Below are 25,721 nucleotides of genomic sequence, written 5' to 3'. Positions count from 1 at the left end.
CAGACACGCATCAAGGAACATGAAAGGCACTGCAGACTCTTCCAACCAGAGAAGTCATCCATAGCAGAGCACCTGATGAACCAACCTGGACACAGCATATTATTGGAGAACACAGAAATGCTGGACCACTCTCACAACCACCATGTCAGACTACACAGAGAAGCCAGTGAAATCCACAAGCATGTGGACAATTTCAACAGAAAATGAACAAAATCTGGCTACCAGTATTAAAAAACTCAAAAATCACAACAGCAAAACAGAGAGTAAACAATCAGGCACATCAAATCACCTCTCAAAGAAAGATTCCCCCAGGCACTTACAAGCCATTAAATGCTAATCAAGGTGGTCAGTTGAAACATTCACACCTAGCTCCAGGAGACAAAAGTCCTTTGTCCCACCCTGGTCTTTCCACAGATATATAAACTCTTTTTCCAAGTTCCAACAGACCTCACTACCTCTGAGGATGCTTGCCATAGATGCAGGCGAAACGTCAGGAGAAAATGCCTCTAGAACATGGCCATATAGCCCGGAAAACCTACAGCATCCCAGTTACGGTTCTCTCTACATCAGGCACGGCAAATTTTCAAACTTGGGGGCCGCATAGCAGGTCAGAGTGGGATTGGCAGGCTGCCCATTCTCCCCTTTCCTTCTCTCTTTCAGAGGCAGCAAGTGAAGGAAAGATGGAAAACATTTGGATCCCAAAAGGGTTAGCCTCAGTCAGGATGAGGATGGGAGAGGAAAAAGTGTATTCATTAGACCCCATATTGCCTACTTCTGATAGATAATCCTAGAGCTCAACGAGACCCCCAAAGGCCATCCAGTCCAACCCCCTGCCATGCAAGGAGGCACAATCAAAGCACTCCTAACAGCTTCTGCAGAAAAGTCTCCTGAAAAGGAGACTCCATCATACTCCGAGACAGACTATGCCGCTCTCCAACACCTCTTATTCTCAGGAAGTTCTTCCTAAACTTTTCAGTCGAATCTCTTTCCCTGCCATTTGAAACTATTGTTCCCTTGTGCCCTGGTCTCTAGTGCAGCAGAAAGTCAGTTCCCCGCCTCCTCCTCAATGGGACACCCTTGAATCTCAAAACATAGTTCTCATGTTCCCTCTCTTCTCTCGGCTAAACATCCCCAGGAGGAAAGGAGGAAGGGAAAAGAGAAGGCAGGAGGAAGAGAAGATGGAAGGAAGTGTGGAACGGGCTAGAGGGAGGAAAGACAAAAGGAAAGGAAAGGAAAGGAGAAAGAGCACGAGGGAAGGAGGGAGGAAGGAGGGAGAAAGAGGAAGGTAAAGAAAGAAGGGAGGGAAGGAGGAAGGAAAGAGAGAAGGAAGGATGGGATAGTGTGAGAGAGGAGGGACTGAGAAAAGAGCCCAAGGGGCTGCATTTGGCTCCCAGGTGGGTTTGCCCATACCTGCTCTACACCCATGGATTTTCCATCTATTCAACTGCCCTCTGAAGCAGCTATATTGAATTGGTCAAAAAAATTGATCCATCTGATAATCAAAGCCCCATAGTTTTTGAAGGAGCTGATTTAAAATGTGGCTTGCATGCATACCTAAAATGATCAAGGGTCTGGAGAACAAGCCCTATGAGAAGCATCTTAAGGAGCTGGGCATGTTTAGCCTGAAGAGAAGGCTGAGAGGAGATATGATAGCCATGTATAAATATGTGAGAGGAAGCCACAGGGAGGAGGGAGCAAGTTTGTTTTCTGCTTCCCTGGAGACCAGGACGCAGAACAATGGCTTCAAACTACAAGAGAGGAGATTTCATCTGAACATTAGGAAGAACTTCCTGACTGTGAGAGCCGTTCAGCAGTGGAACTCTCTGCCCCGGAGTGTGGTGGAGGCTCCTTCGTTGGAAGCTTTTAAACAGAGGCTGGATGGCCATCTGTCAGGGGTGATTTGAATGCAATATTCCTGCTTCTTGGCAGGGGGTTGGACTGGATGGCCCATGAGGTCTCTTCCAACTCTTTGATTCTATAATTCTAATGTATAGAAAAGTGGTAGAAGACCCAAACTTTGCGTGAAGCCAGGAAATTAGGCCATACCTTAGACCTGGCCTGTGTATATTTGAAACAAGGGAGAGGGTTGCGATGGAAACGGGAGCAATGAAGGGGAGGGCCAGGGTGAGGGATTGGAAGTGTAAACTGTCAGTTGGAATTTTGTTTTGTACCCCAATGTATGCTTTTGAAATAAAGCCTTCCCATTTTGTTAGTAAGGTATGTTTTTCTCCAGAAAGCCACAGATCTGGACATATAGTTGGATCTGCGCATCCACAGATTTTCCATCTATTCAACAGCCCTTTAAAGCTGCTATTCCAATTTGGTTAAAAGCATGGATGCATTTCGATAATCAAACACGCATAGTTCTTGAGGAAGCTGATTTAAAATCTAGCATGCATACATACTTAATTTATGGGAAAGGGCCAGAAGACCCAAACTTTAATAAACACCCAATTAGGAAAATTCTGATGAGAACTTGGAACAAGCTCTACAATGGTTTTTTGAAGCTCGGTTTCCTCTTTTCACTGGAGGTCTTTGCTCCCTCTATGCATTTGGATGTTTTTTCCTGCGCATGCATCCTTTCATGACGAGTAACGCTATCTTTACAGCTGAAATGCGTTCCGCATTCCGTGCATTGATATGGTTTCTCTCCTGTGTGGCTTCTCCGGTGGATGGAAAGGTGTGAATGTTGACTGAAACTTTTCCCACAGGTGGTGCACTTATATGGTTTCTCACCCGTGTGGGTTCTTTGGTGCATAGTAAGGCTGGTACTCAAGCGGAAGTTCTTTCCACACTCCATGCATTTATACGGTTTCTCCCCAGTGTGGTTTTTTTTATGATTACTGAAATTTCCGCCATTACTGAAGCTCTTTCCACATTCTAGGCATTTATATGGCTTCTCCCCCGTGTGGATTCTCAGATGTGTATTAAGATGCGGCTTTTGGCGGAAGCTCTTTCCACACTCCAGGCAGGTATATGGTCTCTCCCCTGTGTGGGTTCTCTGGTGCAGAGTTAGTTGCCCTGATTCTCGGAAGGTCCTTCCACACTCCAGGCATTTATATGGTTTCTCTCCTGTGTGGAGTCTTCGATGCAAAGTAAGCTCTTGACTCGAACCGAAGCTCTTTCCGCATTCCATACATTTATGTGGTTTCTTCTTTGTGTGGACTCTTCGATGTGCAGAAAGGATAGTACTTAAACGGAAGCTCTTTCCACACACTTCGCATGTACATGGTTTTTCCCCTGTATGGATTCTTTGGTGGCCAGTAAGACTTCCTCTGTTATTGAAGCTCTCTCCACACTCTAGGCATTTATATGGTTTCTCTCCTGTGTGGATTCGTTTATGTAAAAGTAAGTTACAGCTTAATCGGAAGCTCTTTTTGCACTCCGTGCATTTATAAGGCTTTTCACCTGTATGAAGTCGTTGATGTTTTGTCAGACATCCAGAAGCACGGAAACTCTTTCCACACTCCAGGCATTGATATGGGTTCTCTCCACTGTGAATTCTTTGGTGGACAGTAAGGCTTCCTCTTATGCTGAAACTCTTCCCACATTCTGTGCACTGATATGGTTTCTCTCCTGTATGTATCCTTTGATGTCTAGTAAGATATCCTCTATTGTTGAAATTCTTACCACATTCTGTGCATTTAAATGATTTGCCCCCTCTGCGGGTTCTCTTGTGTGAGGAAACAGTTGGACTGATACTATTTTCAGACTCCATGGTTTTCTATGGCTCTTGCTCTCTGCTCATTCAGTATTTGAAATTGTTGAGTTTTCCCAAACAGTGAACGCCTTCTGCTTTTCTCACCTTCTTGGATCAGACAGTCATGGACATCAGAGAAATGGAGGGAGTTCTCATCCTACTTGTTGACTTATTTTCCACTTAATCCACTTTATTCCTGCTCCATCTTTCATAGAAAGCTACGTAAGAGTTCTTTCCCATTACCTGCTTGTAGAGAAAAAAACCAATTATTAAACATGTTCTATTTATGGGCAGGGAGCCAGCCTGGCGTAGGTGTTGTAGTGGTTTTATTACTGGGCTTGAATCCCTGCCCAGTACAAACACTTTTGGTTCACTATAGGCTGGAAATTATTTGAAGGCAAACAAAACAAAAAAGTACAGGTTGGAAAAAAAAACCCTGAAAATGGACTTTAATGAAAAACTGAAAGCTTTTGCATGGATATATAAAAATTGTTCCTAATAATAATAATAATAATAATAATAATAATAATAACTTTATTTATACCCTGCCACCATCTCCCCGAAGGGACTTAGGACTGCTTACATGAGGTCAAGCTCGTCAAATACAAATACAACAATACATTAACAAACAAGCAAGCAAATAAAACAATGGGTTGTTGTAGGGTTGTTGTTCTTTTGGGGCTATATGGCCATGTTCTAGAGGCATTCTCTCCTGACGTTTCGCCTGCATCTATGGCAAGCATCGTCAGAGGATACAATCTTGCAACCCAGCATTGCATCCTGTTCCCCAAGTGGAGGCTCCTTCTTTGGAAGCTTTTAAACAGAGGCTGGATGGCCATCTGTCAGGGGTGATTTGAATACAATATTCCTGCTTCTTGGCAGAATGGGGTTGGACTGGATGGCCCAGGAGGTCTCTTCCAACTCTTGGATTCTAAAGCTCTCCATCAGGCCAATATTGCAGCCCCAGCATGGCATCCCTACCTCCTCGTGGCTCCTCTTCCCCTGCTTTCACTCTTCCTGCTTCACCAAAGAGAGAAGCGGAAGCGGAATCGACGCTCCTTGGTTTGCTCTCTCCCAGGACTTCCTGGGCAAAACAATGCCCTGCCTCTCTAGGAAGCAGGATGGGCTCCATGGTGCTTTGGAGGCCAACTGTGTGTCAGGACCAGGCCCCACCAAACACAGGGCTGCTTTGTGTCAATGGAAGGGCAAGGGTGGGATCTCACAGTAGATGCATCTACACCAGGCATGGGCAAACTTTGGCCCTCCAGTTGTTTTGGACTTCAACTCCCACCATTCCTGGCCTCAGGCCCTTTCCTTTTCCCCCTTGGCCGCTTAAGCTTCCAACATTTGTTGTCTATATTCTCTCCTGACATGTTGCCTACATCTATGGCATCCATGGCAGGCATTCTCAGAGGTCTAAGATCTACAGAGACACTCGCTGGAACACCTCAGCAAGTGAGAGTCCAAAAGTGGCAGGCTCAAACCCAAAACTCCTCAAGGACCAAAGTTTGCCCATGCCAAGCGAATGCAGTTTGAAATGCCATGCCCAAATGCTATGGAATGGTGGAATTTGTAGTTTGGTGGGACACCAGCACCCTTTGGCAGGGAACTCCCATTATCCCATAGCATGCAGACATGACAATTGAAGTAGTGCGGATGCTGCCAATGAAGAAGCTGTAAGGAAAAAGGAAGTGAAGACATGCTCACAGATGGAGGAATTGAGGAATTTGAGGAAAAGCCTCTTCCCGTTTTGTAAAAGGGATGTTCCTTGAAGTCCTTCCAGAAAGGTCATCTATCCCAGATTATCTGTTTTGAAATGGATTATATAGAATCATAGGGTTGGAAGAGACCTCATGGGCCATCCAGTCCAACCCCCTGCAAAAAAGCAGGAATACTGCATTCAAAGCACCCCTGACAGATAGCCATCCAGCCTCTGTTTAAAAGCTTCCAAAGAAGGAGCTTCCACCACCCTCCTCTTTCCTTTCTCCTTCCCTCTCTTCCTCTTTCTCCTTCCTTCCCTTTTCATCTTTCCTCCCTCCCTTCCTCCATTCCCTTCCAACCTTTTTTCCTTCCTTCCTTCCTTCTCTCTTTCCTTCCTCCTTCCTTCCCTCCCTCCTTTCTTTTCTTCCCTCTTCCCGCTCTCCTTCCCTCTTTTCCTCTTTCTCCTTCCTTCCCTTTTCATCTTTCCTTGCTCCCTTCCTCCATTCCTTTCCTACCTTTTGTCCTTCCTTCCTTCTTTCCCTTTTGTCTTTTCTCCCTCCCTCCATTCTCTTCCACCCTTTTGTCCTTCCTTCTCTCCTTCCTTCCTTCCATCCATCCATCCATCTCTTCCCCCTTTCTTCCTTATTTTTCCTTCCCCTTTCCATTTCACCCTTCCTTCCCCCATTCCATCCATCCATCCATCCATCCATCACTGGGCAGCCAGTCTTCTTAGCAGGAAGTGCTAGCGTGAGGCCCCCAAAGTTTACCCATGCCAGGTGTAGATGTACCTTATGCCGGTATCCTTAAAATAGCCCTTTGTATTACAGGTTGAATATCACAAGATTAAATGCGACTTGTGTGCAGGTCTTGTTCTCTCTCCTTGAAGTACATCAGGCAAAATTTGAAAAGAAAATGAAGAGCTTTTCTTTTAAAAGAAGAGAGGAAAATGGAAGCAGTGATACCCATCTTGGGTTGTTGTAGGTTTTTTCGTGCTATATGGCCATGTTCTAGAGGCATTCTCTCCTGACATTTCGCCTGCATCTATGGCAAGCAACCTCAGAGATAGTGAGGTCTGTTGGAATTATAAATGGGTTTACATATCTGTGGAATGACCAGGGTGGGACAAAGAACTCTTGTCTGTTGGAGCTAGGTGTGAATGTTTCAACTGACCACCTTGATTAGCATTTGATGGCCTGGCAGTGCCTGGGGCAATCTTTTGTTGTGAGGTGATTAGATGTCCTTGATTGTTTCCTCTCTGTTATTTTGCTGTTGTAATTTTAGAGTTTTTTAAAATACTGGTAGCCAGATTTTGTTCATTTTCATGGTTTCCTCCTTTCTGTTGAAATTGTCCACATGCTTGTGGACAATTACCCATCTTATTTGGGAGTCTGGTAAATGAGGAAAAATGTGCACATGTGTTCAACAGATGGGCAAAGCCATTCCAGTTGTGGCAGGCCATCCATGTCCTCTTCCTCATCCCAAATCAATATCAGAGTGATTTCAATGGCAAGGAAGGTCACTTAATTTTCCAAAACATATTAAGACACCATTAATGCACTTATATCATTATTCTGTATTTATTCCCCCCCCCCTTTTTTTTTGTTTTTTTGATTTTTTTGTTACAGGGTGATTTATTGTCATGCCTGGCATGTTACATTTGTACATCACAAAAACAGCACTTCCAAGTATGCCAAGCAAACATCTACAATTGGCTAAGAAACTTTGAGAATTAAATAGATACAGAATGGGGGACAATGCCTGGCTTGAGAGCAGTACGTGTGAAAAAGATCTTGAGTCCTCGTAGACAAGTTAAACATGAGCCAACAATGGGATGTGGCGGCAAAAAAAGCCAATAGGATTTTGGCCTGCATCAAGAGGAGCATAGTGTCTAGATCTAGGGAAGCAATGCTACCCCTCTATTCTGCTTTGGTTAGACCACACCTGGAATATTGTGTCCAATTCTGGGCACCACAATTCAAGAGAGATATTGACAAGCTGGAATGTGTCCAGAGGAGGGCGACTAAAATGATTCAGGGTCTGGAGAACAAGCCCTATGAGGAGTGGCTTAAGGAGCTGGGCATGTTTAGCCTGAAGAAGAGAAGGCTGAGAGGAGATATGATAGCCATGTATAAATATGTGAGAGGAAGCCACAGGGAGGAGGGAGCAAGCTTGTTTTCTGCTTCCTTGGAGACTAGGACGCAAAGGAACAATGGCTTCAAACTACAAGAGAGGAGATTCCATCTGAACATGAGGAAGAACTTCCTGACTGTGAGAGCTGTTCAGCAGTGGAACTCTCTGCCACAGACTGTGGTGGAGGCGCCTTCTTTGGATGGCTATCTGTCAGGGGTACTTTGAATGCGATTTTCCTGCTTCTTGGCAGGGGATTGGACTGGATGGCCCATGAGGTCTCTTCCAACTCTAGGATTCTATGATCAATGTAGGAATGCTGTACTTTGGGAGGATATGTTCCAGGACACTTTCCCATGGATTCCTGAAACTGTGGAGAATACCAAACCCTATATTTGGGGAAGATGTATACCACAGACTCACGCTGGAACATTCAGACAGGACCAAAAAATTATATAGGTGAGAATATTTTTTGGAATGTGGGTAAGTGGAACATGAATATCGAATCAATCGGTAAGAGCATAAACATGAGGAAGAACTTCCTGTGAGAGCTGTTCAGCGGTGGAACTCTCTGCCACAGGCTGTGGTGGTGACTCCTTCTTTAGAGGGCCATCTATACTATACTCGCCTTCATCACTTGATTATTTTTCCTTTACAATGAATGACAGAAAAAGACAGTAGATACATCCTAACTAAATAAAGACCACAGTGCCTGTCTTTTTTCCTATTTTATTTTAGGAGATCCATGCACATTTTGTTTATGACAGAATTATTTTGGGTCAACTGCTGGGATGATCACAGACATTTCATATACCAGCTCCGAAATTGGCTTATGTTAACAAATTGGAAAAGACAGCAGTAACATCTGGGGCACGTCAATCAGTCTGAATGCTGTGCTCATATTTATGGTCTTTGGGTTGCTGTGAGTTTTCCAAGCAGTGTGGCCATGTTCCAGAAGCATTCTCTCCTGACATTTCACCCACATCTGTGGCAGGCATCCTCAGAGGTTGTGAGGTCTTTCTTAACATTAGATCACTGTCAAGTCTTTGAGATGTCATTCCTCGTGCTGATAATATTCCTGTCTGAAAATGAGACTTAGGCATGAAAAATGTATTCATCAGGCAGGAGAAGATGAGTTACTCATAACTTTGACAACAAAACTCAAAATCTACTATGTATAAGTATTTCTACGTTTAGTTAATATTTTTTTTCTACTGTTCATATTTTACACAAAAGTTGTGGCCCATTGTCAACTAACCTCAACTGATAAGAAAAAAAAAGTGTTATATTTTTAAAATTCAGAACAAAATAATGTCCGTTCTAGTCCACTCTGCTATAAAATCACAAACCCTTATAATTTAAGGATAGCGTCAAACTCAAATCATTTGTGTTGGGGAACCCTGCAAATAATTCGTGATCTGGGTTGTTGTAGGTTTTTTCGGGCTAAATGGCCATGGTCTAGAGGCATTCTCTCCTGACGTTTCACCTGCATCTATGGCAAGCATCCTCAGAGGTATGCTTGCCGTAGAGGATGCTTGCCATAGATGCAGGCGAAACGTCAGGAGAGAATGACTCTAGACCATGGCCATATAGCCCGAAAAAACCTACAACAACCCAGTGATTCCGGCCATGAAAGACTTCGACAATTCTTGATCTACATTTTCCAGAATTCAGTGAGCACCTGCCATTCAGTTTGGATTCATTTCCTTTCATAGAGTCCTTCCATCTCCAGAGCTCTAAATTCACACTTATGAACGAGGGTCTCCAGAAAGTAAGGTTACAAGATTTTTTTAAATAAAAGAATGAATATATTTTAATGAAATGTACATGGATTGTAGCATAGGTATTACATTATTTTTCCACATAATCACCATTCAGTTCAATACATTTTGTCATCCTTGGGAAAGTTTTTGATGCCTGTCATAGAAGTTTCCCTCCGCCTTTTTCAGCCAATTTGTCACTTTGATTTTCACCTCATCATCGGAAAAGTGTTTTCCACCCAGTGTTCCTTCAATTTAGTGAACAGATGATAGTCACTAGGTGTGAGATCGGGGCTGTGAGAGGGGTGGCTTAAAACATCCCAACCAAATGAAGTCAACAACTCCTGTGTTGCATGAGCGGTGTGCAGACAAGTATTGTCATGAAGGAGACAGTCTCCCGCTATCAGCATCCCATGACATTTGTTTTGGATGACTCTGTGAAGTTTCTTCAGTCTCACAATATATTCTGTACCCATTTTGTCACATACTGTCTTGACATTATGTACTCTCCATAAACTTTCACTATGAATTGCAGTGGTGTTCATGTCCTTAGCACTTCGGTAGCGCATTACAATGTGAACTTTGCACTTGGAGGGAAACTGAATGAGGATGCTCATCTCTAACCTTCACCACAATGCCAGTTGATGAGCTACTGATGACTGGCACTGCTCATTCGCTTCCACAGGCTTCCTGCTACACGGCAGTGATACCAACTTCTCCCACGAAAATTCCCCGCAAGAGCTACATGCCTTGTAACCTTGTAGTATGAATATTTATGAATTCTTTTCCCCACTAATTTGTTTTTCAAAATGTAAACTAGTGTGGATATTTTGTTTAGATTTGTTATTACAGAATTTTGTTTGTCTATGAGTAGTTTAATTTATTGATATCAAGATTAATTTACTGATGCCAGGTTTTTAATTTGATTTTAGGTTTTAATGCCACTTTTATATGTGGGGTTTTTCTGGGATTTTATGTCAGTATCATGTGTTTGGATGTTTGCCATTGTTTGTCAGGGACATGGGGGGGGGGGGGATACAAATAAAGTATTATTATTATTAGTTTTATATATAAAACTATTTCAGCCATACATTTATTATAATCACCCCCACAGCCACCCTGTCCTTGTTTATAAGAAATTCAATGATCACTCACCATGAGTACATAACAAAACCAGTCAGAGTTTATAGTTACTATTCCAAAACTTCAGATGAGATTATGGTAGATCTCCTGTGGAGAGACGATCCAGTGTAGTTGATAAATGGGAACAAGATTTCCAAAATGTTTTCTCTTTAATGTCACATAATGTGTCTAGATCATTGGGGGGGGGGGGGGGAGATGTCAAGGGAAGCCATAAGCTCATTCTATTCTGCTTTGGTCAGATCTCACCAATTCTAGGCACCACAGTCCAAGAAGGTTATGCTGACAAAGTGGAAAAGGTCCAGAGAAAAGTGACTAAAATGATCAAAAGTCTAGAAAATGTGAATCCCTATGAGGAATGGGTGAAGGAGCTGGGAAAAAAGAGACCAAGAAGGGATATCACAATCATGTTTAAATATTTGAAAGGATGTCCCATTGTTTTCTGCTGCTCTAGAGACTAGGACACAGAGCAACGGATTCAAATTGCAGGGGGAAAAAGATTCCACCAAAACATTAGGAAGAACTTTCTGACAGGGAGTGCGAGTGTAGAGGAGTCTCCTTCTCTGGCAGTTTTAAGCAGAGGTTGGATGGCCTCTGTTGAGGGTGTCTTGATTCAATGTTCCTGGATGGCAGGGGGTTGGACCGGATGGACCTTTGAGTTTCTTCCAGTTCTGTGTGTCCAAGATTTCTCTCTGGATTCATGCAAAGTGAGGCCTGATGCTAGATTATGACTGATACAATTTCCTCCTTGACTTTACCCAAAGGAGTTCCCCCTGTGTGCATGGCTTGATGACGAGTGAGATGCATCTTTCGGCTGAAGCTTTTGCCACACTCCGAGCACTTGAAGGGCTTCTCCCCAGTGTGCGTCACTTGGTGGCGCGTGAGGCCCGTCTTCTGCGTGAAACACTTCCCACACTCCAAGCATTTAAAGGGTTTCTCCCCTGTGTGCGTCGTTTGGTGCCGAACAAGGTCCATCTTCCAACTGAAGCTCTTTCCACACTCCAGGCATTTGAAGGGCCTCTCCCCTGTGTGCATGGCTTGGTGGTGGTTGAGGCTCCTTTTCTGGCTGAAGCACTTTCCACACTCCAAGCATTTATATGGTTTCTCCCCTGAGTGCGTGGCTTGATGGTAGGTGAGGCCCGTCTTCCAACTGAAGCTTTTCCCACACTCCAAGCATTTGAATGGCTTCTCCCCCGTGTGTGTCGCTTGATGGTAAGTGAGGCCCGTCTTCTGAGTGAAGCTCTTCCCACACTCCAAGCATTTAAAGGGTTTCTCCCCTGTGTGAATGGCCTGGTGACGGCTGAGGTCAATTTTCCAACTGAAGCTCTTCCCACACTCCGAGCATTTGTACGGCTTCTCCCCTGAATGCATTACTTGGTGATGAGCGAGATTCCTTTTCTGGCTGAAGCTTTTCCCGCACTCCAAACATTTAAATAGTTTCTCCCCCACATGAATGGCTTGGTGCCGAACCAGGTCCATCTTCCAGTTGAAACTCTTTCCACACTCCAAGCATTTAAAGGGCTTCTCCCCTGTGTGCGTGGCTTGGTGATAGGTGAGGCCTGTCTTCCAACGGAAAGTTTTGCCACACTCTGAGCATTCAAATGGTTTCTCTCCGGTATGTGTCGCTTGATGGTATGTGAGGCCCGTCTTCCAACTGAATGTTTTCCCACACTCCAGGCATTTAAATGGTTTCTCTCCAGTGTGCACGGCTTGGTGACAAGAAAGCCCTGCTTTCCGACTGAAACTTTTCCCACACTCCATGCATTTGAATGGTTTTTCCCCGGTGTGCATAGCTTGGTGATGCATAAGGCTGATTTTCCAAAAGAAACTTTTCCCACACTCTGCGCATTCAAATGGTTTCTTCTCAGTGTGAGTCGCCTGGTGATGTGTGAGCTTTCTTTTCTGACTGAAACTTTTCCCACACTCTAAACACTCAAAGGGTTTCTTCTCGGTGTGCGTTGCCTGGTGGTGAATGAGGTTTCTCTTCTGGCTGAACCTTTTCCCACACTCCAAACATTTGAATGGTTTTTCTCCCGTGTGAGTGGCCTGATGGCAAGTGAGGCTCCTTTTCTGACTGAACCTCTTCCCACACTCGGAGCACTTAAATGGTTTCTGACCAGTGTGAGTCCTTAGATGATCCATCAGGTGTGACCTCCGGCTTAGGCTCTTTCCACACCACAGGCATTTAAATGGTTTCTCCCCTGTGTGGGTCCTTCGGTGTATCATGAGATGCGACCTCCAGACAAAGCTCTTCCCACACTCTGAGCACTTAAAAGGTTTCTCTTTTGAGGGAATCTTCTCATGGGAAATCAGGCATTTCCTGAAGCTGTGGGACTTTCCACGGTCACCACCTTTAGAAGATTTTTCAACTGTGCGGGTTTTCCTGTGACGATTAACGCTAGCTTTAGATGTGAAGAGTCCTTCGCACGCAACACAAGGACATTTATTCTTTTCTTTCCCTTTTTGTGTTATTTCTTGATGTGAGATCCCAAATAAGTCACTGATCCAATATGGATCCTCTTCATTGGCATTTTCTTGTCCATCTCCACCTTAAAAGGAGAAAAATAAACAGACATAGCATAAGATAGAAGACTGGAGTCCAAATGGCAACAGGCCAGGCTTTAGAACTGCAGGTTAACCACCAGCTGCAATAAATCTTGCCAACAGAAAGACTGACAGTTCGAAGCCTGGGTCAGGGTGAGCTCCTGGCCTTTAGCCCAGCTTCTGCCAACCTAGCAGTTTCAAAAACAACGTGAGAAGATTTGCAGTATTTGTATATTTATTTACAGTATTTGTATACCGCTTTTCTCACCCTGAGGGGGACTCGAAGCGGTTTATAAATAGGTACCGTTTAAGCAGGGAGGTATTTAAGGCACCCATAAGGAAATGCCAGAAAAAAGCAGGTGATTTGATCAAGGAGGAAGTTTATGACAAAAGCTCTTCGGCAGGAAAAGTCGAGTGACAGCCGGAACAGAGCACAAGCCTCCAAGATGCCAAAGATGGAAAGCCTATATATTCCTCTATCTATGTACAGTTGTCTAAGTCTTGTCAGTGTGTAACGGCCGTATATGTGTTATGTGATTTGATCTGAGTACCCTCTGGGGTGAGAAGGGTGGAATATAAATACTCTAGTTACTGCTGCCATTTCCCAAGCCAGGCATTCAAAAAAGCTAGGATGGAAGGTAACGGTGCTCCATGCAGTCATGCTGGCCCCATGACCTTGGAGGTGTCTACGGACAACGCTGGCTCTTCAGCTTAGAAATGGAGATGAGCACTACACCCCAGAGTTGGACACGGCTGGACTTCATGTCAGGCGGAAACCTTTACCTTTACCCTTAGGATGGACTAAGCTCTTGCCTTTCACCAATTTACTCAAAGAAGAGGATAATTCCTTTTTGATAAGAGTTACAATGACCTGCGCATTAAGTCTACCCAGGTTTTGGGCAGCTTTGATGACGTTCCCAACCCAGCAATGCATGCTTAGCAGCACGTCTGACACGGTTTTGAATCCTTTCTCGCCACATAGGTTTCCCTCTCTCCTGACAGACTTACTTAAAGAGGATACGAGACCCAAATTCTCATCCATGACTTCCCAGTGAAGGGCCCTCTGGTCTGGATCCAGGAGGGCCCACTCCTCCTCTGTGAAATACACAGCCACATCTTCAAAAGTCACCTGAGGAAAGACACAGTATCCCTGAGCAAAAAAGACCAATCAATCAAAAAGAGAGAGAGAGATGTAGCAGGGGACTCCCCAAAGAAAGAAAGAAATTAAATCTTTACATGGCATTGCAGGGCATTTCCTTGAAAAAACCAAAGAAAACACTGGGACGCAAGGAGGATGTAGATACCCAAACACTCCTCTTCTTTGTGTTGTCAAAGGCTTTCATGGCTAGAATTACTTGGTCGCTATGAGTTTTCTGGGAACGAAACAATCAGGGCCAGCTAACACCTCCCAACAAAGGATTCCCCCAGGCAGGGAACAGCCAGGCTTTGAAGCTGCAAGGCCATTAAATGCTAATCATTTATTTACAGCATTTCTACCCCACCCTTCTCAACCCCCCCAGGGGCGGCTCGGAGCGGCTAACACAGGCAACAATTCAATGCCACAATATCAACAGACAACAATATAAAACCATGAATATATAAAAAATTTAAAAACAGTAACATTAGTTAAATAATCACATCACATAGCGGTTTCTAATTATCATAACAGTCGTATGATCCAGTTCGAACTCCCTGGTGTTGCTGTGTCCACTAGCCGAAAGCCTGGTTCCAAAACCAGGTGGCCAATTGCAACATTCACACTTGCCTCAAACAGACAAGAGTTATTTCTCCCACCCTGGACATTCCACCCCACTATAAACCCCACTTGCCTAGTTTCCAATAGACTTCACAACCTCTGAGGATGCCTGCCATAGATGCAGGTGAAACGTCAGGAGAGAATGCTTCAAGAACATTCTCATACAGTCCAGAAAACTCACAGCAACCCACTCCTCTTCTTTTCCTAATGAGGATCCAGCCCCTTACCTGATCTGGTCTCACCAAGGCTGCTTTGGGAGCATCACCATGAAGAGATGTGCTTGTATATATTGACCATGTCTTCACTGCATCTCCTGTGAGGAACAGAAGGGGGGGGGGGGGAGCCAATTCACTACATTTCTGATTTCATCATAGCTCTCCACGGAGATGCAAATATAATAATAAATATAATAATAATAATAATATTTATTTATTTATTTATTTATTTATTTATTTCGGGGTTCTTTTACCCCGCCCTTCTCACCCCGAAGAGGACTCAGGGCAGCTTACAAAAGCAAAGGCACAATTTGATGCCTGCATCACAGAACAATCAAACGCAAAATTACATCAATTCACAGTTAACAACAATTCATGCACTATACGAATAAAATCAATAAAATCAATAAAACCAATACAAACCCAATTCCTCCTCCTACATGATCAGCGTTCGCTAACTCATAGTTCTAATTTTCAGTTCCACTTCGTCAATCCTGTTGGTCTTACTCGTCTGATTGTCTTATTTAATTTTATTATTATTTATATGAAAATATAAATACATTTATATGAAAATATATGCATTCAGAAATTTCAAAAAAATCCAAAACATGTCTGGTCTCGAGCATTTTAGATAAGAGGTATTCAATAATTGGATGCATTTGCCATTTAGGAAGAAGTTTAAACAGTAGGGAAAAAAAGTCTATGAATTGTCAAAGGCTTTCATGGCCTTTGACAATTGTAGGGTTTTTGGGCGGTATGGCCATGCTCTAGAAGCATTCTCTCCTGCACATTCTCCGAGGTTGTGACCTTACATGATGCCTGCCATAGATGCATGCAAAACATCACGAGAGAATGCTTCTAGAATAGGGGTCCTCAAACTAAGGCCCGAAGGCTGGATACGGCCCTCCAAGGTCATTTACCCAGCCCTCACTCAGAGTCAACCTAAGTCTTGAAAGCACACAACAACAACAACAAAAATCATCACTACCTCTGAGGATGCTTGCCATAGATGCAGGTGAAACGTCAGGAGAGAATGCCTCTAGACCATGGCCATATAGCCCGAAAAAACCTACAACAACCCAACAACAATCCTATCTCATCAGCCAAAAGCAGGCCCACACTTCCCATTGAAATACTAATAAGTGTATATTTATTAAAATTGTTCTTCATTTTAATTATTGTATTGTTTTTAATTGTTTTCATTTTTGCACTACAAATAAGATATGTGCAGTGTGCATAAGAATTCATTCATGGGTTTTTTTTTTCCAAATTATAATCTGTTCCTCCAACAGTTGAGGGACTGTGACCTGGCCCTCTGTTTAAAAAGTTTGAGGACTCCTGTTCTAGAACATGGTCATACAGCCTGAAAAACCAACAACAACCCAAAAGTCTATGAGTCAAAGGTTTGGTGTCCTGGCTCCACACATTAATATGCTGTTAGAGAAAGTTATCTGGACTGTGGGGTATACAGTCCAGGTTCCAAGCTATTATCCACATAGATAATGACCATCTATGGACCATGAATCAATGATGAAACACAGAACTGTCTGGTTACCAGAATACTAACCCACAGAATCACTTCTTCCACTGCCGTTTCTTCCCTTATACACATAACTTCAAAGGTATGATACGGATTATACATAAAAAATTAAATTGCTAGGAGACAGCAAATCAGAAAATCCCACGTCCCGCCATCGTTTACCCATTGAACTGGATGCTCCGTCCTCGTTCTGTACAATCCACTTGGTCTTGGGAGAATGGTCCTTCATCTCAGCCACTCTTTCCAAAAACTTCTTCTGCACCAGAAAAAGAAGCAAGATAGGAAATAGAAGGGGGAAAAACAGTTAGATTTATTTTTTGTCGTGTCAGGAGCAACCTGAGAAATTGCAAGTTGCTTCTGTTGTGAGAGAATTGGCCGTCTGCAAGGACGTTGCCTAGGGGATGCCCGGATGATTTGATGTTTTTATCATCCCTGTGGGACGCTTCTCTCATGTCCCTGCATGAGGAGCTGGAGCCGATAGAGGGAGCTCATCCGCTTCTCCCCAGATTTGAACCTGTGACCTGTCGGTCTTCAGTCCTGCCGGCACAAAGCTTTAACCCACTGCGCCACCGGTGGCTCCATTTAGAAATTAAAATAATGGAAAAGGACAAGGTCAGGATAATAATAATAATAATAATAATAATAATAATAATACTTTATTTATATTCCGCCCTTCTCACTCCAAAGGGGACTCAGGGCGGATCACAGTACATATGATTGGCAAACATTCAATGCTGCTTTGTATAGACAATACACAGACAGACAGAACAGGAGGTGGTTTGTTTCAGCTGTTTTGGGTGCCATGGAAGGTTGGGCTTGAATCCAGGGGGTGCTGTTGCTCTATCCTATATGACGAAGAGCTGTCTGGACTTCCTCCTTCCTTTTGGTCACCCAGCATTTTCTGATCTTCTTCCTTTATGGCATCATAAAACACCTCCCCTGCTTTTTAGCGGTACCTAATTTCTCTAATTACTGCTAAAGCTCTTTTCGAATTGCTTAGGTAAACAATGAGCTAGGGTGACAGTAGGCACCTTATGCCAACCCAGGGTTCGAACTTGCAACTTTTTGGTTGATAGATCTTACAACTGCTGACAATTTACCAGCTGTGCTAAACCTCCGGCCTCAGTTTGTATATCCCCACTTTGTATAACTTCCAGATAAATGGAGGCAAGGGTAGAAGGGAAGGACAGGGTAGTTGTACACAACTGTCATTAGTATATCCATATATATCTCATGTTTTTCCCAGGACTGGAAAAATGTAACATTTTAAGCAGCCATTAAAGCCAAATTAAAACAAAAAGCTGAAGTTAAAACAATATATATATATATATATATATATATATATATATATATATGAAAATGCCAAAAACAACAGCAAAACAGAAATTAAGCCTCTGGTAGAATTAAAGCATATTGGTGAAAAGACAAATTTAATATAATTGAACACCAGATTAATAAAAGCCCCTCTACAGTTTCCAGAAGGTGGCTGGAATAAAAATATGGAAGGACTGAAAGGAGAAAGTCAGTCTGACATTCCAAGAGACAGTGTTTCAGAAGTTGGGGCAGCCAACAAAAAGTCCTCTCCCATAGCCCCACAAGACATGCCCACATGGCAGCAGGACCTCATTTGGGAGAATATAATCCTTCATTGACTCGAGTCATGGAAAGCCAAAACCAGAACTCTAGATTGTTCCTGGAATGAGTCTAGTAATTGAAAGAGCTGCTGCTAACAAGGGAATTGTGTGTTTCTTATCACCAGTCCCAGCTAACAATCTGGACGCAGGTCTTTGGGCCAGCTGTAGTGTCTTAATATTCTTCAAAGGCAGTCCTTATAAATGCCATAAAAAGTATTCACCCAAGACATTTGTGAGCCTCTCTAGTGGCGCATCTACCTTGTAACATTAATGCAGTTTGACACCACTAAACATTAGCAAGAATTTCCTTTGTTGTTGGAGTCAATGTTCCTGCATGGCAGGAGGTTCAACTGGATGGCTCTTTCAGTCTCTTCCAACTCTATGGTTGAAGGATTCCAACTGCAATGGCTCAATGCTATGGAATCATGGGAGTTGTATTTTGGTGAAGTATTAGAACTCTTTGGCAGGGATGGCTAAGGTCTTGTAAAGCTCAGTATTCCATAGCATTAAGCTATGGCAGTTCAAATGGTGTCAAGATGCATTAATTCTACAATGTAGATGCACCTTGGTCATCTAGTGCTATTCTATGATATTCTTCCATTCCAAGCACACAGGTAGTCTCTAAGTGGGGTTCACTATTACTTAGGGTTTAAGGTATCTGTGATACAAGATTGTATTACAATCCAAACAGTACTGAACTAAGGCTTGCGTCACTACAGCCAAATCAGGCAACATCAGAACACATTTCTTTTAGCTGGATGGATGCACCAATGATGATGCTAGAAACGTAAACATGCAAGCCACAAGCTTTACATTTCAGAGGAAATGTAACTTAACCCAGCATTGGCTAAATCCCTGTTCTCTGATCTGTCACTTGATTGAGCAGGAGTCCTGCTTCCTTCTCTGAATCTCAATTTGTGTTTGCAACACCTTTTAAAGAGATCATAAGCCTCTCTCACCTGCCACTTCTCCTGTTTTATCTCCTCTACTTGGCTTAAGAGGTAGCCCTCTGCCAAGGACGCTGCTAGGGAGCTGATCTTTGCCCCACACTCCCTCAACCAGCTTTTCATCTCCAGGGGAAGGACAGCCAAAAGCTGTTTCTGAACCACCAGGTCCAGGATCTGAGCCTTTGTGTGTCTGTTGGGTTTCAGCAACAGGTGAAAGAGTATGGAACTGGCTGCAACCGTCTTGAGGCCTCAAAGCCCCTTGGTAGCTAAACTCCCCGAAGCGCTGGCACCGTAGGTCTGAACTGAGCACATTCTCCTCCAGACAATTCTCTGTGATTCTTCCCAAGAATTATCCTCTGTGTTTAACATGAATAGGATGATGATCCTTTCCTACCTCACAAACGGCTGTGTCTTCTTTTTTAACCTTCATGCTGTTTTCTCTTGTGGTTTCCAACATGGCTGAAGGAATACTTTCTTCTTTTGCCAGATTCATCATCCAGTAAAATCACCGGAAACTAAGCCTAAGAAGAAGAAGAAGAAGAAGAAAAGATTCTCTGTGAATGCAATGTACTGAAAACTTTAATGAAGTAGGGAGCTGCTTCACAATGAAATCCAAAGTGGAAAAGGCCTCCTTTCTCTCTGTGTGTGTGTCTAACACTACATATAAAAGTCAAAGTATGATTGTATGTTTCTTAGTTGGTTTGTATCACAACAATTCCTACATGGCTTGATGGTTCTGGACCAAATTTGCTAGACATCCCCTTTACTATCCAACCACCACGGAGATTAAGATCCGAGGAGGAGGCTCTGCTCTCTGTCCCAGGCATGATTGGTGGGGACGAGAGAAAGGGCCTTCTCGGTGGCTATGGTGAGATCAAATCAGCCCCCTCCCTCCTGTCCTTCAGAAGGATGCTAAAAAGTTGGCTGTGGTACCAAGCTTTCAGGATAGTGCAATAAAGCAGTGATAGGAAACATTACCAGGCCCATTCAATTAGACACCGATGATCAAGACAATTTTAAACAGTGTATTTTAATATTGAGACCAATGTTTTTAATGTTTATGTATGCATATAATACATTCTTGTCCTGCCATTGAAGCTTTGCTGAATATATGCTGTGCTCCGCCCTGGGTCCCCTTCGGGGTGAGAAGGGTGAATATATATATATTTATTTTTTTATCAATTTTATATACTGCCCCTCCCCGAAGGCTCTGAGAGGTTCACAATATACACATGTAATACATAACATTAAAATCAAGGAAAGATTTGATCAGCAAGGTTCAAATGCCAGCCTAAATAAATAAGTTTTACAAGCTCTACAAAAGGATAGTAAATCTCGGAGAGAAATATATAAATATTTTAAATATTTAAAGATTACCTGTCTAAATGTATCTCCTGTTACGAACCATCACAAAGCCGGTAGGCTGTTAGGAATTGTGGGAGTTGGAGTCCAAAACACCTGGAGGGCCCAAGTTTGCCCAGGCCTGCTCTATATTTCAGGAAAGCAAAAGATGGTGGGAGAGCATTTCATTCTTGGCCATATACCATGACTCTCAATGCATTCACCACCATTCCTCTTGCTTTGCCCCTAACAACCCATTGCCTTTGACCTGTAGGTCCCTCCTATCTCTGAAAGCGTCTACCTGCAGTAGAAATAGGTGTTTCCTTCTCACCTTTTTGCCAGTCAATGCTGTCATGGCCAGGCCAAGATCAAGACAAAAGGCCCAGCTGCCTGCCTGTCTCTCTCTCCCTCGCCGCCTCCTCCTCCTCCTTTTCCCTCAAAACAGAAAAAGGGGCGGGGAAGCAACTCCCAGCTGCTACTCCAGCTGTTTTAAGCCGGAAAAGGAAGCTGGTTCTCTCACTAGATATCATTTCCCTTTTTGGGCCCGCCCCTTCCGGTTCTGCGAGCGAGTTTCTTCCCTAGAAGCGGAAGTCGGGGAATGATTACATCTCCCTGACGCGCATGCGCACTCAGCCTCCTTGAGCTGCGTGCTGTCAAACTCTCTAGTTGGGGATGACGTCAACCCTCCGAAGCGCATGCGCATTCAGCCTCCTTGAGCTGCGTGCTGTCAAACTCTCTAGTTGGGGATGACGTCAACCCCCCCAAAGCGCATGCGCATTCAGCACCCTTTGAGTTGAAAAGGCCACAAGGAGGAATAAAAGCTTTTGTTGTCCTTCTGTGTCGTCTCCCCTCCTCACCGCGCATGCGTACAAAGAATTCTTCTCTGATGAGGACTGGGTGCGCATGCGCGATAAACTATGCCGTCATCACCTCCCCCCTTGAGGGGAGCGCGTCTCTTTCCCGTCCCCTGGAAAATCTGGACTATGATCCTTTGGTTCCGCTTGCCTTTTTTGTTATTGCCTTTCAAGCTAGTATTACTACAAGTTGGAAATCTCTTATCCAAAAGATTACATAACTGTTCTCATAGAAGGCTGAGATAGTGAGACCTTTGCTTTCTCATTTTTCCATTTGTACACAACCTTTTCATGCATGGTGGAGGCTCCTGCTTTGGAGGCTTTTAAACAGAGGCTGGATGGCCATCTGTCGGGGGTGCTTTGAAGGCAATTTTCCTGCTTCTTGGACTGGATAGTCCATGAGGTCTCTTCCAACTCTATGATTCTATACACACAATTATTTAAATATTGTGTCTAAAATTACCCTCAAGCTATACAGAAGGCACATAGTTAACAACAAACAACAAGCGTAGGAGAAAGTAATCCTAATCCTATGGCTCATAACTGCGGCATGGAGGGGGGGAGGTGTTCCACTAGCCGAGGGGCCCCCATAGAGGTCGTGGTGGGAAGGAGGAGATGCGGGAGGAGGAGACCTCGAATTCGGCCTAATTCGGACCGCTTTTCCAAATTAACTATTCCCAATAGGTCTCCTAAGGTATCGCGGTGTAACCAGGTGAGCGGGCCCTCTGGCTTGAAGGTGGTGTTGTTGAACGCCAGGTCTGTCAACGGAAAAACAACTTGGATTCAGGACTTAATCCTGGAGGAGCGGGCAGACCTGGCGTGCATCACGGAAACCTGGTTGGATGAAGCGGGGGGCGTAAATCTCTCCCAGCTTTGTCCCCCAGGGTTCTCCGTGCAACACCAACCAAGAGCCGGAGGACGGGGAGGCGGAGTCGCAGTGGTCTATAGAGATTCCATCCATCTAACCAGGAGCCCCATCCCGCAGACCACAAATTTTGAATGCGTTCACCTGAGGGTGGGTGACCGGGACAGAATAGGGATTCTGTTAGTGTACCGTCCACCTCGCTGCACTACAGTCTCCCTACCTGAGCTAGCGGGGGTGGTCTCGAGCCTGGCGGTGGAGTCCCAACGGCTTCTTGTGCTGGGGGACTTCAACATCCACGCCGAGGCAACCCTCACAGGTGCAGCTCAGGACTTCATGTCCGCCATGGCAACCATGGGGCTGTCCCAACAAATAACTGGCCCCACCCACTGTGCTGGACACACATTGGACTTGGTTTTCTGCCAGGGATGGGAGCAGGGTGGCGGTGTGGAGGAGTTGTCCATCTCTCCGTTGCCGTGGACCGACCACTTCCTGATTAGATTTAGACTCACTGCGCCCCCTAACCTCCGCAAGGGTGGGGGACCCATTAAGATGGTCCGCCCCAGGAGGCTAATGGATCCGAATGGATTCCTGACGGCTCTTGGGGAGTTTCCCGCCACCGCGGTAGGTGATCATGCCGAGGCCTTGGTTGCTCTCTGGAATGGGGAGATGACCAGGGCCATTGACAAGATCGCTCCGGAACGTCCCCTCTCAAGTAACCGAGCTAAACCAGCCCCTTGGTTTACCGAGGAGCTGGCAGCAATGAAGCGAAGGAAGAGGGTTCTAGAGAGCGTGTGGCGCTCGGACCCAAGCGAGTCAAACCGAACACGGTTTGTGTCCTTTTTAAGGGCATATGCCGCGGCAATAAAAGCCGCAAAGAAAATTTTCTTTGCGGCCACTATTGCGTCTGCAAAAAACCGTCCGGCGGAGTTGTTCCGGGTTGTCAGAGGTCTTTTAACTCCCCCTACTGCAGGTGGGAGCCCTGACAACTCGGCAGCGCGCTGCGAAGCATTTGCTCGGTTCTTTGCAGACAAAGTCGCTTTGATCCGCTCTGGGCTGGACGCCACTTTAGATGCAGTCTCTGTGGATGTGACACAAGCACCTGCTTGTCCAATTTTGTTGGATTCTTTTCAGTTTGTGAAACCCGAGGATGTGGACAAGATACTTGGAGGAATGAGACCCACCACGTCCATCCTAGACCCCTGCCCATCCTGGCTTCTGAAGGAGGCCAGAGGGGGATTGGCCGAGTGGGTAACGGTGGTGGTTAATGCCTCCCTCCGGGAAGGCAAGATTCCAGCGAGCCTAAAACAGGCTATTGTAAAGCCGCTGTTGAAGAAACCATCACTCGACCCCACTAAATTGGACAACTTTCGGCCTGTTTCCAATCTCCCCTTCTTGGGCAAAGTCATGGAAAGCGTGGTGGCCTCACAACTCCAGGTATTCTTGAGAGACACGGATATTCTGGATCCGGCACAGTCTGGTTTCAGACCGGGACATGGTACCGAGACGGTCTTGGTCGCCTTAGTGGATGATCTGCGCCGGGAGCTAGACAGGGGGAGTGTGTCCCTGTTGGTGCTCCTGGACCTCTCAGCAGCCTTCGATACCGTCGACCACGGTATCCTTCTGGGGCGCCTTGCAGGGATGGGTCTTGGGGGCACTGCTTTGCAGTGGCTCCGGTCATTTCTGGAGGGTCGTACTCAGAAGGTGTTGCTGGGGGACTCCTGTTCAGCGCCACAGCCGTTGATCTGTGGCGTTCCTCAGGGTTCCATCTTGTCCCCCTTGCTGTTTAACATCTACATGAAGCCGCTGGGTGAGATCATCCGGAGTTTCGGGGTGCGGTGTCATCTGTACGCAGATGATGTCCAACTCTGTCACTCCTTTCCACCTGCTACTAAGGAGGCCGTCGAAGTCCTGAACCGGTGCCTGGCCGCTGTAACGGTCTGGATGAGGGCGAACAAACTGAAACTAAATCCAGACAAGACAGAGGTACTCCTGGTCAGTCGCAGGGCCGAACAGGGTATAGGGTTACAGCCTGTGCTGGACGGGGTCGCACTCCCCTTGAAGGCGCAGGTTCGCAGCTTGGGTGTGACCCTGGACTCATCGCTGAGCCTGGAGCCTCAGGTTTCAGCGGTGACCAGGGGAGCATTTGCACAGCTTCGGCTCGTGCGCCAGCTGCGCCCGTATCTTGGGAAGTCTGACTTGGCCACGGTGGTACACGCTTTGGTCACATCCCGCCTCGACTACTGCAACGCTCTCTACGTGGGGCTACCCTTGAAGACGGCCCGGAAGCTTCAGCTAGTCCAGCGCGCGGCAGCCATGTTGCTAACGGGAGCAGGACGCAGAGAGCATACAACGCCCCTGCTGTCCCAACTCCACTGGCTGCCGATTCGCTACCGGGCCCAATTTAAGGTGTTGGTGTTATCCTACAAAGCCCTAAACGGTTCCGGCCCAAAATACCTTGCAGACCGCATCTCGGCCTATGAGCCCACGAGGGCCTTGAGATCATCCGGAGAGGCCCTTCTCTCGGTCCCGCCTGCCTCACAGGCACGTCTGGCGGGGACGAGAGAGCGGGCCTTCTCGGTGGTGGCCCCCCGGCTGTGGAACACCCTCCCTGCTGAAGTTAGGCAGGCGCCCTCTTTGATGGCCTTTCGTAGGGGCCTGAAAACATGGCTCTTCGAGCAGGCCTTCAATTGAGTGCATCTTGAACGACTCTGGAATGGACTAGGACTATGAATTTTGGCTACGATCCCGGGACTAGACGAAGCGGACTTTTAGTATAAGTATATGTTATGTTTGTATTGTCTGGTTTGTGTTGTCCTGACTTATTGTACACTGTTTCTTTGTGTTGTTGTTCACCGCCCCGAGTCGCCCTCGGGCTGAGAGGGGCGGTCAATAAATGCAAATAATAAATAAATAAATAAATAAATAAATAAATAATAAATAAATAAATATATATGAATATTGTATTTAGACTTGGGTCTCATCTCCATGGTATCCCGTTTTGTATGTATATGCAAATATCGTTATTCTGAAATTAACAAAGGACAACCAATACTGAAATACAACATGGCCTAAGCTCTGCGAGTGCAGCTGAAAGGGTCTTTGAGTGAAATTTGCAAATGCTAAGGAAGGGGCTTTGAATGAAATTAACAGCAAAAGAGAAATATACCCTTTCTCTGTAGAAAAGGAGCAACACAGAAGGAAATGTTTTTAAGAAACAAGATGTGACATGTAGAGGTCATACAAAGTTCAAGCCTACGTAGGAAGTAGTTGTGTTGTGGTTAAGCCAAAGGTTGTGGTTAAGCGCAGAGTCTGCAGGTACAAGAAGGTACTTTCCTTTAAAAGGTCAAGGGAGGGGGGTTGGAAAGAGAGTACTTTCTATGACCTATTACTTGAGTATAAAGGTCAGCAGAAACAGAGGAGGAGTGCGGCAGTCACTTAAAGGGTAGCACCTGCGTATGCTGCCAGGCTGTCCGTCCTCTGAGGATGCTTGCCATAGATGCAGGCAAAACGTCAGGAGAGAATGCCTCTAGACCATGGTCATATAGCCCGAAAAAACCTACAACAACTCAATGATTCCGGCCATGAAAGCCTTCGACA

The 25,721-nt window shown here is 45.1% G+C and overlaps 2 protein-coding genes across 3 annotated transcripts in view; both read right to left on the bottom strand.

Annotated features, from left to right (window-relative positions):
* Positions 1-465: 465 nt before the first annotated feature.
* On the bottom strand, positions 466-4,839 carry LOC132765926 (zinc finger protein 724-like). Of its 2 annotated transcripts, none has more exons than XM_067465423.1 (2): positions 4,682-4,839; positions 466-3,946 (listed from the first exon to the last, which is right to left on the bottom strand). In XM_067465423.1, the coding sequence occupies exon 2, from the start codon at positions 3,716-3,718 to the stop codon at positions 2,489-2,491; it is 1,230 nt and encodes a 409-aa protein (XP_067321524.1). In that variant the 5' UTR covers positions 3,719-3,946; positions 4,682-4,839; the 3' UTR covers positions 466-2,488. The 2 variants fall into 2 exon arrangements, with proteins under 2 accessions (XP_067321524.1, XP_067321525.1); XM_067465424.1 differs by having other exon boundaries at positions 466-3,943.
* A 3,402-nt stretch (positions 4,840-8,241) lies between these two features.
* LOC132765907 (zinc finger protein 585A-like) overlaps positions 8,242-25,721 on the bottom strand; it is a 37,988-nt gene continuing 20,508 nt past the window's right edge. Inside the window, exons 6-10 of the mRNA XM_067464740.1 lie at positions 19,459-19,569; positions 16,646-16,739; positions 14,956-15,041; positions 13,981-14,101; positions 8,242-12,977 (exon numbers count right to left, since the gene is read on the bottom strand). Coding sequence (XP_067320841.1) covers positions 11,149-12,977; positions 13,981-14,101; positions 14,956-15,041; positions 16,646-16,739; positions 19,459-19,569 — 2,241 coding nt within the window. The 3' untranslated portion in view covers positions 8,242-11,148. The remainder of the gene's footprint in view (positions 12,978-13,980; positions 14,102-14,955; positions 15,042-16,645; positions 16,740-19,458; positions 19,570-25,721) is intronic.

This window comes from Anolis sagrei, chromosome 2, assembly GCF_037176765.1.
Source record: "Anolis sagrei isolate rAnoSag1 chromosome 2, rAnoSag1.mat, whole genome shotgun sequence".
Taxonomy (NCBI): Eukaryota; Metazoa; Chordata; class Lepidosauria; order Squamata; family Dactyloidae; genus Anolis; species Anolis sagrei.
Note: the sequence above shows the minus strand (reverse complement) of the source record. Positions and strands in the feature narration are given on the sequence as shown.